This window comes from Ursus americanus, chromosome X, assembly GCF_024610735.1.
Source record: "Ursus americanus isolate L20-20 chromosome X, mUrsAme1.1.p, whole genome shotgun sequence".
NCBI lineage: Eukaryota > Metazoa > Chordata > Mammalia > Carnivora > Ursidae > Ursus > Ursus americanus.
The window spans coordinates 61,480,109-61,496,203 of record NC_142164.1 but is presented as its reverse complement, the minus strand read 5'-3'; the positions used below and the strand labels follow the sequence as shown (position 1 = coordinate 61,496,203).

At 36.9% G+C, this 16,095-nt stretch overlaps 1 protein-coding gene across 7 annotated transcripts in view; it reads right to left on the bottom strand.

The window, feature by feature from the left end:
* Positions 1-16,095, bottom strand: part of ATRX (ATRX chromatin remodeler) — a 331,172-nt gene that overhangs the window by 173,857 nt on the left and 141,220 nt on the right. For all 7 annotated transcript variants that reach the window (XM_087860258.1, XM_045801308.2, XM_045801311.2 and 4 more), the window contains 2 exons: positions 14,685-14,778; positions 2,989-3,091 (listed from right to left, as the gene is read on the bottom strand). In XM_087860258.1, the coding sequence (XP_087716384.1) occupies positions 2,989-3,091; positions 14,685-14,778 (197 nt within the window). The remainder of the gene's footprint in view (positions 1-2,988; positions 3,092-14,684; positions 14,779-16,095) is intronic.

Sequence of the window (16,095 nt, the reverse complement as noted above, 5' to 3'; positions counted from 1 at the left end):
CACTGGGTGTTATACGCACTAATGAATCATCGAACTTTACATCAAAAACCAGGGATGTACTCTATGGTGACCAACATAATATAAAAAAAATTTTAAAAAATACCAATGACATTTTTCAAGAAACTGGAACAAATAGTCCTTAAATTTGTATGGAACCAGAAAGGGCCCAGGATTGCCAAGGAATTGTTGAAAAGGAAGCTGGGGGCATCACGCTGCCGGATTTCAAGCTATACTACAAAGCTGTGATCACAAAGAGAGCATGGTACTGGCACAAAAACAGACACAGCGACCAATGGAACAGAACAGAGAACCTAGAAATGGAGCTGTGATCACAAAGACAGCATGGTACTGGCACAAAAACAGACACATAGACCAATGGAACAGAATAGAGAACCCAGAAATGGACCCTCGGCTCTTGGGTCAACTAATCTTTGACAAAGCAAGAAAAAACATCCGTTGGAAAAAAGACGGTCTCTTCAATAAATGGTGCTGGGAAAATTGGACAGCTACATGCAAAAGAATGAAACTCGACCACTCTCTCACACCATACACAAAGATAAACTCCAAATGGATGAAAGACCTCGATGTGAGACAGGAATCCATCAAAATCATAGAGGAGAACATAGGCAGCAACCTCTATGACATCGGCCACAGCAACCTTTTTCATGACACATCTCCAAAGGCAAGAGAAACAAAAGAAAAAATGAACTTGTGGGATTTCGTCAAGATAAAAAGCTTCTGTACAGCAAAGGAAACAGTCAACAAAACTAAGAGGCAGCCCACGGAATGGGAGAATATATTTGCAAATGATGCTACATATAAAAGACTGGTATCCAAGATCTACAAAGAACTTCTCAAACTCAATGCACAAGAAACAAATAAACAAATCATAAAATGGGCAGAAGATATGAACAGAGACTTTTCCAAAGGAGACATACAAATGGCCAACAGACACATGAAAAAATGTTCAAAATCATTAGCCATCAGGGAAATCCAAAGCAAAACCACACTAAGATACCACCTTACGCAAGTTAGAATGGCAAAAATTGACAAGGCAAGAAACAAAAAATGTTGGAGAAGATGTGGAGAAAGGGGATCCCTCCCACATTGTTGGTGGGAATGCAAGTTGGTACAGCCACTCTGGAAAACAGTGTGGAGGTCCCTTCAAAATTTAAAAATTGAGCTCCCCTATGATCCAGCAATTGCACTACTGGGTATTTACCCCAAAGATACAGATGTAGTGAAGAGAAGGGCCATATGCACCCCAATGTTCATAGCAGCATTGTCCACAATAGCTAAATTGTGAAAGGAGCCGAGATGCCCTTCAACAGATGACTGGATTAAGAAGATGTGGTCCATATATACAATGGAATATTAGTCATCAGAAAGAACGATTACCCAACCTTTGCAGCAACATGGACGGGACTGTAGGAGATTATGGTAAGTGAATTAAGTCAAGCAGAGAAAGACAATTATCATATGGTTTCACTCATTTATGTAACATAAAAAGTAGGAAGATTGGTAGGAAAAGAAAGGGAAGAATGAAGGGGGGCGGTAAACAGAACGGGGAATGAACCATGAGAGACTATGGACCCTGGGAAACAAACTGAGGGCTTCAGATGAGGGGGTGAGTGATTGGGTTAGGTCGGTGATGGGTATTAAGGAGGGCACATATTTTATGGTGCACTGGGTGTTATACGCAAATAATGAATCATGGAACATTACATCAAAAACTAGGGATGTACTGTATGGTGACTAACATAACATAGTAAAAAATTATTATAAGATAAATAAAATAAAAAATAAATAATAAAAAACCAACAAACTAGAAATGGGGGCAAAGGAACGCGACAGACATTTCTCCAAGGACGATACAGAAATATCCAATAATCATGTGAAAAAATGTTCACCATTCTTTGTTATTAGGGAAATTTAAATCAAAACCATAAATGAGATACTATCTCACACCCATTATGATGGCTATTAGAAAAAGAAAAAAAAAAACAGAAAATAACAAGTTTTGGTGAAAATGTAGAAAAACTAGAAGCCTGGTGCACTGGGAAAACAATGTGATAGTGCCTCTAAAAGTTAAACATAGAATTAGCAGATGATCCACCAATTCCATATTTCAGATTATAACCGAGCAATATAAAAGGAGGGACTAAAATATTTCTACACCCACATTCACAACACCATTACTCAAAATAGCCTAAGATGGAAACAACCCAAATGTCCATCAACAAATGAATGGATAAACACAATGTGATGTATACAAACAAGAGAATATTATTTAGCATTAAAAAGATAAGAAATTGTGATATAGTCTAGAACATGTATGAACCTTGAAAACACTGTCAGTGAAATCAACCAGACACAAAGGGACAAATATTGTATGACTCCACTTAGATGAGGTTACGAGGTGCTGGGTACAGAGTTTCCAATTTTGAATTTAATTAAGACCACTGAAATGTACACTTAGAAATGGTTAAAAGGATCATTTAAAAAAAAAAGACACCCACCCACCAAGAACATGAATCAATCATGTTACGGATTGATTCCATACTCACAGAGTGAAACATATTACTGAAAATTTCTACTTCACATAATCCTGATTATATAAGAAACGAATTTGCTAACATCACTTCCAGAGGAAATTTACTCACACACGAGTCATTATTCAGGATAAAATGTTTTTATGTCTTCAGAAAACAGAACACCCCTCATCAACTTTATAGCCCCAAGAGTGTAAAATAATGAAAGAGAGCAACTTAAAATTTCCATCGGATTTAGTTAAGGAACAGAAAAAAAATCGATAATGGGTCATACTCCTTCTGCATATTTATACATTCAATTATTCAATCCTTCCACAAAGGTGTTAAAATGTAAATAAACCAGAACTAAACTAATGAATGGAATGCAGAGAAGGAGGTAACATATTTACTACACTCTACTGTACTTATAATTCAAGCACATAATAAATGTCATTACCTTGTTTTCACTAGATGAGTCTTCTTGAACCTTAATACGTCGCCTTTTCTTTTTCTGTTTATAACTCCGCTGATTTTCTTCCAACTCTGCTTTCTTTGCAGACCTAAAGAACATTTAAAATGCAAAATGAAATACTTCATGATGAATTTCCTTAAATTAATTACATACTATTCTACAGCTACTTTACCTTTGGGTACATTCCTAAAAAAGACAAGGAAAACAAAAAGTAAAAAAATCTTCACTACATAACCCTTAATTTTAATCCAATGATCAACACTTTAAGTTATTCAGAGGGGAGGTTTGGCATTGGTTTTAAGATGGATGAGGGCACCTAGGTGGCTCAATCAGTCATAATCTCAGGGTCATGGGATCCAGCCCCATGTGAAGTCTGCTTTAAATTCTCCTTCTCCCCTTCCCCCTACTTGCTCACTCTTTAAAATAAATTATAAATTAAAAAAAGATGAACAGAGGGCCTTTAGAAATATTAATAGCCAATATACAAATGAAAAATATTCACCATCTCTTAGGAAAAAAGGCAGATTATAAAGGCTAGATACTGTTTTCTTCATATGAGTGCACATACATTAAAAAAAGTAATCAGTAACAACAACTTTTGGCAAAAAAAGTACTTCTGGGCTTAGAAACTGGTATACAAAGTTATATATATATATAGACAGTACATTCAGGTCATAAATAACAGACATAAAGATCAATGAAAGAGAAATGTGAGCCCAGAAATAAAACGTCACATTTGTCATCAACTGATTTTCCACAAGTGTTAAGAAAATGCAACAGGTTAAAAAAAATCCTTTTAATAAATGGTGCTGAGACAACTAGTTATCTACATGCAAAGGAATGAAGTTGGACCCTTATCTTATATATAAAAATTAACTCAAAATGGATCATAATCCCCCAAAGTTATATGTTCTACCCAACAGACTATTCACTATTTCATTGTTGAAAAAGTGAAAACACGGTTATTTACATATTATGTTGGGGGAGAAAAAAATGAGCTCTATAAGACAGTTTCAAAATATGTATGACAGGAGGGAGTTAAGATGGCAGAATATAAGGACCCTAGGCTTGCCTCACCCCTCAAACACAGGTAAATAATTATCAAATCATTCTGAATATCCAAGGAATAGACCTGAAGACTAGAACAAACAGCACAATTAGAGGGAGAGAAGAGGGCACATTCGGGAAGATAGAAAGTGTGGAGAGGTGGCTTAACAGAGAAACGTATCATGGGTGCTGCAGAGGGGAGGAAGAGAAAGGAGAGAGAGAGCAGAGCACACAGGGATACGCACAAGATGAATATTTTCCCAAAGCCACTGGCTGGGAACATGAAAGGGGTTGATTTTCATGAGTTTTTGCAACCAGAGGGGCTCAAAGACTAGAGTTTTAAAGGTCCCTGGGCTTGGCTGGGATAGAGACCTGAGGGCGCTGCCCTACTCCTAGACAAAAGGCAGGCAAGCAAGCAACTCGCAGGCAGATAACGCGATCTGAAGATCCCCTAAAGTGCAATGCGAGACACTGTTTCCTCCTCTTGGAGTGCATTTATGAGAGGTGCCATTGCATGTCCGGGGAGAAAAGAACCAGCGGGCACCATCCCCCACACCGCACACCTCAGCATAGGCACAGACAGACCTGCTGAGAGCAGCTAACCTGTACGCTGGATGTTTGGCCTGATTTGCTCCAAATCCGAACGACTGCCCTTCTGGGTCAAACCTGCATTAGTTCAGGCATGGCAAGACCCTCTCACAGAAGACCAGTGCAGATCCCCACCACACCAGGTCCCTAAAGTGTAGAATTTAAAAAGTCAGCAGGCTTAGCTGGGATAGAGCCCAAAGTGCACTGCACTGCTCCAGGCAGGCAAGCAACCTGCAGACAGTGTGAAAACAATGATCTGAAAAACACCTAGGATGCACAAGGGGAAATTACTCTTTTGGGAGTGCTTCACTGAGAGCAGCAAGTACAGACTCCCCTCCACGAGGACAAAAGACATGGCTGACATTATTTCCCTTCCCCACCCCTCAGCATAAACCAACTTTAAGAAATAGTACAGCACCAACAGTGAGAACAAATTCTCACACCCCTGAGCTACACTGTTACTGCTTTTCTCAGGCAAGCATCACTAAGGACCAGCGCAGTAGACCCCTTCCCCAGAAGACCAGCATAAACCCAGGCACACAAGACATATACTTACCATAGAGTGCTGCAAAGCTTCCACTCTACTGGAAATAGCTTCAGGTCTCTTTTAGAAAGCAGACCAAAGCACACCTAGTTAAAACTTGCCACACTCTGGCCACGCTCCAAACACCAGACAAGGAGAACCTCTACAGACAACTAAACCAAGGGATAGAGCAGCCAAAATCTAGCAGCAGAGTGGATGCAGCACATATGAGAGACCCTTCCTGAACCACCAGGCCCTGGACAGTATATGACCTCCTCTTCATAAAGCCATTACTCTCAGGAGCAGGAAACATAACAGGCTTTTCTAACACAGAGAAGACAGAAACCTAGACAAAATTCCAAGAGACGGAGAAATTCATCCCAAAAGGAAAAAAAAAAAACAAGAAAAGGTCATGGACAGAGATCTAATTGAAACAGATATAATTAATATGATGGAGAATTTAAAGCAACAATCATAAAGATACTCAATGGACTTCATAAAAACATGGAAAACATCAGGGAGACCCTTACCACAGAAATAAAAAAAAAGGTAAAAAGCCAATTAGTCAGAAATGAAAATGTAGTAACTGAGATTCAAAACAGAGTGGATGTAATAAACAGACATAGAAACAAGTCACCCAGAGCATAGAATTATGGAAAATAATGAAGCTTTACAAAAGAGAGGAAGAATGCTGATGGATCACAAGTAGACTGAGGGAATGCAGTGACTCCATCAAATGTAGTAACATTCATGTCATGGGAGTCCCAGAAGAAGAGAAATTAAAGGGGGCAGAAGGTATATCTGAGAAAATAATAGATGAAAACACACATACAGAGGAGGCACAAAGAATTCCCATCAACATCAACAAAAGCAGGATAACAAGACATACCGAAGTTAAATTTGTAAAATACAGTGACAAAGAAAAACTCCTAAAAGCAGGAAGACAAAAGAAATCCCAAACTTACAAGAGAAGACCCAAAGGGACAGCAGCAGATCTCTCCACAGAAACCTGACAGGCCAGAAGTCAGTGGCATGATATACAAAACGTGCTGAAAGGGAAAATTATGCAAACAAGAATACTCTATCCACCAAGGCTATCGTTTAGAAGAGAAGGAGAGATAAAGAGTATCCCAGACGAACAAAAATTAAAGGAGCTCGTAACCACTAGAAGAGCTCAGAAAGAAATTTAAAGGGGGACTTTTTGAGTGGGGAAAAGAAAGACCAAAAGCGACAAAGACTAGAAAGGAACAGAAAAAATCTCCAGAAACAACAAAAGAAGTAATACAAAGGAACAGAATTCGTATCTATCAATAACTGCTCTGAATGTAAATGTACTAAATGGTCCAATCAAAAGAGAGGATGTCAGGATGGATAATAAAACAAGACCCATCTATGTGCTGCCTACGAGAGTCATTTTAGACCATAAGACCCCTGCAGATTGAAAATGAGGGGATGGAAAAACATTTTTCTTGCAAATGGAGGTCAAAGAAAGCCAGAGAAACAATACTTATATGAAGCAAACTAGACTTGAAACCAAGACTATAACAAGAGATAAAGAAGGGCATTATATCATAATTAAGAGGTCTATCAAATAAGAAGCTCTAATATTTATAAATATTTATGTCCTCAACTTGGGAGCACCCAAATATGTAAAACAATTAATAACAAACATAAAGAAACTCATTGACAACAATACAATAATACTAGAGGATGTTAACACCCACTTACATCAACGGATAGAAAGATCATCTAAGCAGAACATCAACAAGGAAACAGTGGCTTTGAATGACACAGAGAACCAGATGGACTTAATAGATATATTCAGAACATTTCATCCTGAAGCAGAATACACATTCCTTTCAAGTGCACATGAGACATTTTACAGAATAGATCACATACTAGATCACAAATCAGGACTCAATTAGTAAAGAAAGACTGAGATCACATAGTGCATCTTCTCTGGCCACAGCTATGAAACTTAAAGTCAAGAAGAAAAAATTCAGAAAGACCACAAACACAAGGTTAAGAACACCCCACTAAAGAATGAATGGGTCAACCAGGAAATTAAAAAAGAAATTTAAAAAATACATGGAAACAAATGAAAATGAAAACACAACAGTCCAAAACTTCTGGGATGCAGCAAAAGCAGTCCTAAGAGGGAAGTACATAGCAATACAGGCCCACCTCAAGAAGCAAGAAAAATCTCAAATAAACAACCTAAATTTACACCTAACGGATCTAGAAAAAGAACAACAAATGAAGCCTAAAGCCAGCAGAAGAAGAGAAATAATAAAGATCAGAATAGAAATAAATGACAAAGAAACAAAAAAATACAGCTGCAAAGACTAAAACCAGGGGGCGCCTGGGTGGCGCAGTCGTTAAGCATCTGCCTTTGGCTCAGGGCGTTATTCCAGCATTCTGGGATCGAGCCCCACATCAGGCTCCTCCGCTATGAGCCTGCTTCTTCCTCTCCCACTCCCCCTGCTTGTGTTCCCTCTCTCGCTGGCTGTCGCTGTCAAATAAATAAATAAAATCTCAAAAAAAAAAAAAAAAAAAAACTAAAACCAGAGGGTGGTTCTTTGAAAAAAATTAATAAAATTGATAAACCCAGAGCCAGACTTATCAAAAAGAAAAGAAAATGGATCCAAATAAACAAACTCACAAATGAGAGAAGAGAAACAACCAAAACCACAGAATTACAATTATAAGAGAATATTATGAAAAATTATATGCCAAAATATTGGGCAATCTGGAAGAAATGGATAAATTCCTAGAAACATATAAACTACCAAAACTAAAGCAAGAAGAAATAGAAAACTTGAACAGACCAATAATCAGCAAAGAAATTGAATCAGTACTCAAAAATCTCCCAACAAACAAAAGTCCAGGGCCGGATGGCTACACAGGGGAATTCTACCAAATGATTAAGAGTTAATGCCTATTCTTCTTCTTTTATTTATTTATTTATTTATTTATTTATTTATTTATTTATTTATATTTATTTTGTTATATTAGTCACCATACAGTACATCCCCAGTTCTTGATGCAATGTTCCATGATTCATTACTTGCATGTAACACCCAGTGCGCCATGCAATATGTGCCCTCCTTAATACCCACCCCGGCCTATCCCAATCCCCCACCCCCTCCCCTCTGAAGCCCTCAGTTTGTTTCTCAGAGTGCACAGTCTCTCGTGGTTCATTTCCCCTTCTGTTTACCCCCCTTCATTCTTCCCTTCCTTCTCCTACCGATCTTCCTATTTCTTATATTCCATAAATAAGTGAAACCGTATGATAATTGCCCTTCTCTGCTTGACTTATTTCACTTAGCATAATCTCCTCCAGTCCCGTCCATGTTGCTGCAAATGTTGGGTAATCGTTCTTTCTGATGGCTGAGTAATATTCCATTGTATATATGGACCACATCTTCTTAATCCAGTCATCTGTTGAAGGGCATCTCGGCTCCTTCCACGATTTAGCTATTGTGGACAATTAATGCCTATTCTTCTGAAACTATTCCAAAACACAGAAATGGAAGAAAAACTATCAAATTCATTCTATGAGACCAATATTATTATGATACCTAAACCAGACAAAGACTCCACTAAAATAGAAAACCACATATAGGCCAATATCCCTGATGAATATGGATGCAAAAATTCTCAACAAACTACCAGCAAATCTAATCCAACAGTACATTAAAAGACTCACTGACCATGATCAAGTGGAATTTATTAATGGACTGGAGGGGTGGTTCAATATTCACAAACTGATCAACATGCATTCATGATAAAAACCTTCAACAAAGTAGGGATACAGGGAACATATCTCAACATCATAAGGGCCATACATGAAAAACCCACACCTAATATCATCCTCAGTGGGGGAAAAAACTGAGAGCTTTTCCTCTATGGTCAGGAAGAAGACAGGGATGTCCACTCTTACCGCTGTTATTTTAACATTGTACTGGAAGTCCTAGCCTCAGCAATCAGAGAACAAAAGGAACGAAGACATCCAAATCAGCAAAGAAGAAGTCAAAATTTCAGTATCTGCAGATGACATGATATTCTATATAGAAAACCTGAAAGACTCCACCAAAAAACTGCTAGAACTGATACACGAATTGAATAAAGTCACAGGATACAAAATCAGCATACAGAAATCATTAACGAAGCAGCAGAAAGGGAAATCGAGGAATCAATCCCATTTACAACTGCACCAAAAATAGTAAGATACCTGGGAATAAACGTAACCAAAGAGGTAAAAGACCTGTACTCTGATAACTATAAAACACTGATGAAAGAAACTGAAGATGCCAAAAAGAAATGGAAAAATATTCCATGCTAATGGACTGAAAGAACAAATATTGTTAAAATGTCTACACTACCCAAAGCAACCTACACATTTAATGCAATCCCTATCAAATACCAGTGGCATTTTTCAGAGCTAGAACAAACAATCCTAAAATTTGTATGGAACCACAAAAGACCCTGAATAGCCAAAGCAATCCTGAATAAGAAAATCAAAGCTGTAGGCATCATGATTCCAGACGGCAAGCTGTATTACAAAGGGCAGTCATCATGACAGTGGAGTACTAGCACAAAAACAGACACATAGATCAATGGAATGGAACAGAAAACCCAGAAATGACCCCACAACTATATGGTCAACTAATCTTCAACAAAGCACCAAAGACTATCCAATGGAAAAAAGACTGTTTTCAAAAACTGGTGGGAAAACTGGACAGACACATGAAGAAGAATGAAACTGGACCACTTTCTTACACCATACACAAAAATTCAAAGTGGATGAAAGACCCAAATATGAGAAAGGAGAGGAGAACACAGGCAGTAACCTTGCCATCGGCTGTAGTAACTTCTTACTACAGAAAGGTCTCCTGACGCAAGGGAAACAAAAGCAAAAATAAACTATTGGGACTTCATCAAGATAAAAAGCTTCTGCACAGCGAAAGAAACCATCAACAATACTAAAAAGCAACCTTTGGATTGTGAGAAGATATTTGCAAATGACATCTGATAAAGGGTTCGCAACCAAAATACATAAGGAACTTATAAAACTCAACACCCCAAAAACAAATAATCCAGTTTAAAAATGGGCAGAAGACATGAATAGATATCTTTCCAAAGACATACAGATGGCCAGCAGACACATGAAAAGATACTCATCATCACTCATTATCAGGAAAATACAAATCAAAATTACAATGAGGTATCAGCTCACACCAGTCAGAATGGCTAACGTTAACAACACAGGAAACAACAGGTGTTCGCGAGGATGTGGAAGAAAGGCAAACCCTCTTAGACTGTTGGTGGGAATGCAAACTGGTGCAGCCACTCTAGAGAACAGTATGGAGGCTCCTCAGAAAATTAAAAATAGAACTACCCAATGATCCAGCATATGCACTACTAGGTATTTACCCAAAGGATAAAAAATACCAATTCAAAGGGATACCTACACCCCACAGTTTATTGCAGCACTATCAATAATAGCCAAATTATGTAAAAAGCCCAAATGTCCCCCCCCATCTGATGAATGGATAAAGAAGACTTGGTGTGTGTATATATTATATGTATATATATAATGAAATATTAGTCATCAAAAAGAATGAAATCTTGCCATTTGCAATAACATGTTTGGAGGTAGAGAATATTATGCTAAGCAAAATAAGTCAATCAGAGAAAGACAAATACCATATGATTTCACTCATATGTGGAATTTAAGAAACAAAACAGATGAACATAGGGAGGAAAAAAAAGAGGCAAACCAGAAAACAGACCCTTGAATGCAGAGAACAGACTGATGGTTACTAGAGGGGAGGTGGGCCGGGGGATTGGTTAAGTGGGTGATGGGTATTAAGGAAGTCACTTGTTATGATGAGGAGCACTGGGTGTTATATGTAAGTGATGAATCACTAAATTTACATCTGAAACTAATGTTACACCATATGTTAACTGGAATTTAAGTAAAACTTTAGGGGAAAAAAAGAAAAAAAGATGAAAATATGTATGACAAAAGTCTTAAAATTGTACAACTTGGACTCAATGTCACTTTTAGTAATTTACTCTAAGAGAAGTAATCAAATGAGTATGTCAATATACCCACATGCATAAATATGTGTGTATATATAACAATGTGTAATAAAAATATTTCTGTATCTCTATTGTGTGTGTGTATACAATTTTTTTAAGATTTCTTTATTGGGGGAGGCAGAGGGAGACAGAGAGAAAGTCCCAAGTGGACTCTGCCCTGAGTGCAGAGCCTGATGTGGAGCTTGATCTCACTACCCTGAGATCACAACCTGAGCCAAAACCAAGGGTCGGAGGCTTACCCGACTGCACCACCCAGGTGCCCCTACAAATATTTTCATGACAATAGTATTCATACTAGAAAATACTGAGAACAATCTAAACATAGGTATAAACCTAGAAGCTTATTTTAATAAAATTTCCTAAAGGTTATAGGGGAAAAAAGGATCAAAGTCCTACATATAATAGGTAAAACTATAAAATTTGTCAATGAAAAGAATGAAAAATCTATAGGACCTTGGATTAGGCAATGGATTCTGATATGGGTCTTGTATCCAGAATATATAAAGCACTGTTATAAATCAACAATAAAAAGACAACACAATTAAAAATTGGAAAAAGAATTTAGACAGATGGTTCTCCAAATAAGATATACAAATGGCTAGTAAGGACATGCAAAAAGGCTCAACATCATTATTCATTTGGGAAAAGTAAATCGAAATCACGAGATGCCACCACATACCCACTAGGTTGGCTATAATCAATAATAATAATAAATAATAAAAGTTTGTGAATATGTGCAGAAATCAGAACTCTGGTGTATTGCTGGTGGAAATGTAAAATGATAGGCCACTGAGCAAAACAGTCTGACAGTTGCCTTAGAAAGTTGGGCACAGTGTTACCACATAACCAACAATTCCACTCACATATTCCTATGAATGAATATGAAAACATATGACTATGCAAAAATCATATACAAGTGTTCACAGTGGCATTATTTATAACAGCCAAAAAATGGAAACAACCCAAATGTGTATCAACAGATAAAAAATGGGTAAATAAAATGCAGTATTATCTATACAATGGAATATTATTCAGCCATTAAAAGTAATAAAATAGCCAGGTAACCACAAAAGATGGCCACTAGGAAGCTCCAGGCTCTTGTTCTCCCACAGAAACACAGAACGAACAACATATGGTAAAAAGTAACTTTATGAGAGCTCTATAATCCAGTCAAGAAACTTTAGCAACCAAGTGAACACCTAACCAAAAGTCACACTTAAAATGGTTGGATATTTTGTAGTGTTTCTGCTCATACTTGTTGTACCCTCTTTCCTGCTCAGCTCAAGGTCAGCAGGAAGCTGCCAATTCTCAGCTCCTCCACGAGGAAGGAAGGTAAAGAGTGAAACTTGCTTGCAACGTTCTGGCTTTTCTAGGGGCTGCCCAAGGGGCAGGATTCTGTCTCCCTTAACTCAGAGCACACAAAAGCACATGAAAAGAGGCTCAACATCACTAACCATTAGGGAAAATACAAATCAAAACCACAATGAGATACCACCTCACAGTGTTTAGGGTTGTTAGATCCCTCCCACCCCATTAAAAAACAGAAAAGAACAAGTGTTGGTGAGGATGTAGAAAGAGTAGAATCTTTATGTGCTGTTGGTAAGAATGTAAAATGGTACAGCCACTACGAAAAACAATGTGGCAGTTCCTCAGTGTTAAAATAGAATTACCATATATGATCCAGCAATTCCACTTCTGGGTATAAAACCAAAAGAACTGAAAGGAGGGACTGAAGAGATATTTGTACACCCATGTTCACAGCAGCATTATTCCCAATAGCAAAAGATACAAGTAAGCCAAGTGTTCAATGATGCATAAAGAGATAAAATGTGGTACATGCACACAGAACATTATTTAGCCTTAAAAAGGAAGGATACTGTGATACATGCTGCAGCATGGATGACACCTGAGGATACTGTACTAAGTAAAATAAGCCAGCCACAATAAGACAACAAATACTATATGATTCCACTTATATAAGGTACCTACAGGAGTCAAATTCATAGAGACAGAATCGTAGTTTCTTGAGGATGTGGGGAAGGGGGAGTTACATTTAATGTGTAGTGTTTGTTTTGCAAGATTAAAAAAGTCATAGAGATTGGTTGCAGAATGATGTGAATGTACTTAACACTACTGAACTGTACACTCAATGGATAAGAGAGTAAAGTCTAGGTTACATGTATTTTATGATCACCTAAAAATATTTTAAAAAGATAAAAGTACTAATACAAGATAAGCATGAAGTTTGAAAACATTATGCTAACTGAAAGAATCCATTCATTAAAAAAATACTATATGAAACCAATCATATAAAATGTCCAGAATAGGCAAATCCATATACAAAGTAGATTGATTCGCTTCTGCCAGGGAATGGACGGCAGGAAGAATGGGAAATGACTGCTAATGTACAGGGTTTCTTTCTGTGGTGGTAAAAAATGTTCTCAAACCAGACAGTGGTGGTGGCTAAAGAACTTTGTGAATATTCTAAAAACCACTGTATTCTACACTTGAAAATGGTGAGTTTTTGTGTTACGTGAATTCTCAGTTTTAAAAATCTCTCCTTGTATCCTACTGTTATTTCCCCAATGTGTAATATGTTGCTATACTCCAGGCACAACCTGGTAAGCGCTAATCTAAAAAGATCTCAAATGTTTTAATATTTACAAGTATTGACACCTATGCAGACACACATATCACATTCATACAAACACAAACAGCCCATTTGATAAACTATAAAAAGATAATATTATTCTGGGGGAAATACACTTGATCTTTAGCTAAAAGGCCAAGATGCAATATTCTGGAGGAAACAAAAAAATTCTTAGAATGGTTAGTATTATCTAAAATAGTACACTAAGAAGTAAGCAGAATTTTAAAAAACTACTAATCTAGATCAGTAGCTATGTGTATTAAGAGAACAAACAAATCTTAATTACTATAATACTAGTATACTAGAGTAAGACCAATAATTAGCATTCAGGGAACATTTACTATTTGTCAAGTAGGCATATTATAAACCCATTCAATGTCCACAGTAATCAATAAGGTAAGTACCATTGTAATCCCCCATTTTAAAGACAAGGAAACTGAAGCACAGTGTATTCATACAAAGAGCAAATAGTAAGCAGGAGGTAGTTTGTCAACACAGCCTCTTATTTACTACACTACAGCATCCCCGCATAACAACCAAAAAGTACAATCAAGAGTGTTTTTTCACACTGAAAGCCCACCTGGTTTACAACACATAATTCAACCATGTATGTTTATATGTACTCTTTTTAATTTTCACAATTAGTATCAAATCAAAATATTAAGTATTTTACTTTATTTGTAACAGCAACCTTTCTATAAATAATCAAAGCATGGTTATTCATATTAATTCTAACAATTTTTGAAAAAGTGATATAATATCTACCTTGTTCTGGGCCGTTGTTCATCTTCAGATTCACTAACTTCTTCACTAACTCCTGATTCCTGGAAATCAGAATCTTCAGAATCTTCACTGCTCACTTGAATAAAAAAAAAAAGTTACTAAATACTTCCCAACAGAAATGCAAATCACTTAATTTGTCAATACCTTCACATTAAAACACAGACTACTATGAGACTATCTATAGTATATACATTTGTGGATATTACACATCATACAGATTAGACCAGTTAATAACTCAAATAGCATATATAAAAATATTCCAATGTATTCCAACTATGGCTATAAAACTATGGTTCTATATTAAAATATAAGTATTGTGTATGAATTAACAAAAAGAGAATTCAACTATCAATAAAATAAATTCATTATTACCAAAGGTGAATAAAAAGAATTCTGATTATTCAAAATAAGCAAAGTAGGCTGACCAAGATGGAGTAAGGGCAAATACAGACTCTTCTGCCATTTGTGACACTAGAAACTATGAACAGAATACATAAAGAAGTGACCTAAGAACTATGAAAAGGAAACAAGAGCAGGCAGATTGGGGACTGAAATAAAAACCTGAAAAATGATCCCTAAAAACTGGGGTTGGGGCAGTGACTGTGAGTGTCATAGGTTTTTTTCCTCCTGTCTTATCTGGTTTCAACAAGAAGGCAGGCTGAATTCCAAAACTATGCAGAGGGTGCTGACAGGAAAACGGGGAGAACCCCATTTCTAGCCACAGCACTGAGAAAAAGGAGCTGGGCCCTGCAAATCATGAGCATAAAGGAATCTCCAATTTTATTTTTTCTCTCAAAAATTTTATTTTTCTGTACCGAAACTGCCACTATGACACAGGTATCTAAAACCCTAGGAGAATACCCATCTTTCCGGCCAGAGGAAGCCAGGTAGGGAAAACACAAGATGAGCCTGAAATATCTTGTGGTGTCAGAAAGTAAAGCAGTGTTCAAAACATTATGGGGGTAAATTCAAAGAACACGTGATTCAACTTGAAGGAGCTTCCCATAGCCAAAGCTGAAACAATGTGAGCGACAAAATGAACAACTGGAGTACAACTCATAGAATAAAATATCTATAAACCCATATTAATATAAGTAATGGGATAAATAAATAAGGGAATACAGACAGCCCTTTCTTACCATTACTGAATGTATAAGTAATGAAAGAAGTAGAAAATCACTACTAGATAAACATCACAGTAATTGCTTCAGGCAAGATGAATGCTAGAATTAGTGGGCTGAAGAATGATGAGAAACAGGATATTTGAATAGTCTCTCTCCACAAGATATTAATTCAATGTGAATAGAAAAATGGATATTTTTCAGTGGAAAAATCCAGCAGACACCAACTGAACCAAGCAATCAATATTAATATTACTAATAATAAGACCTCT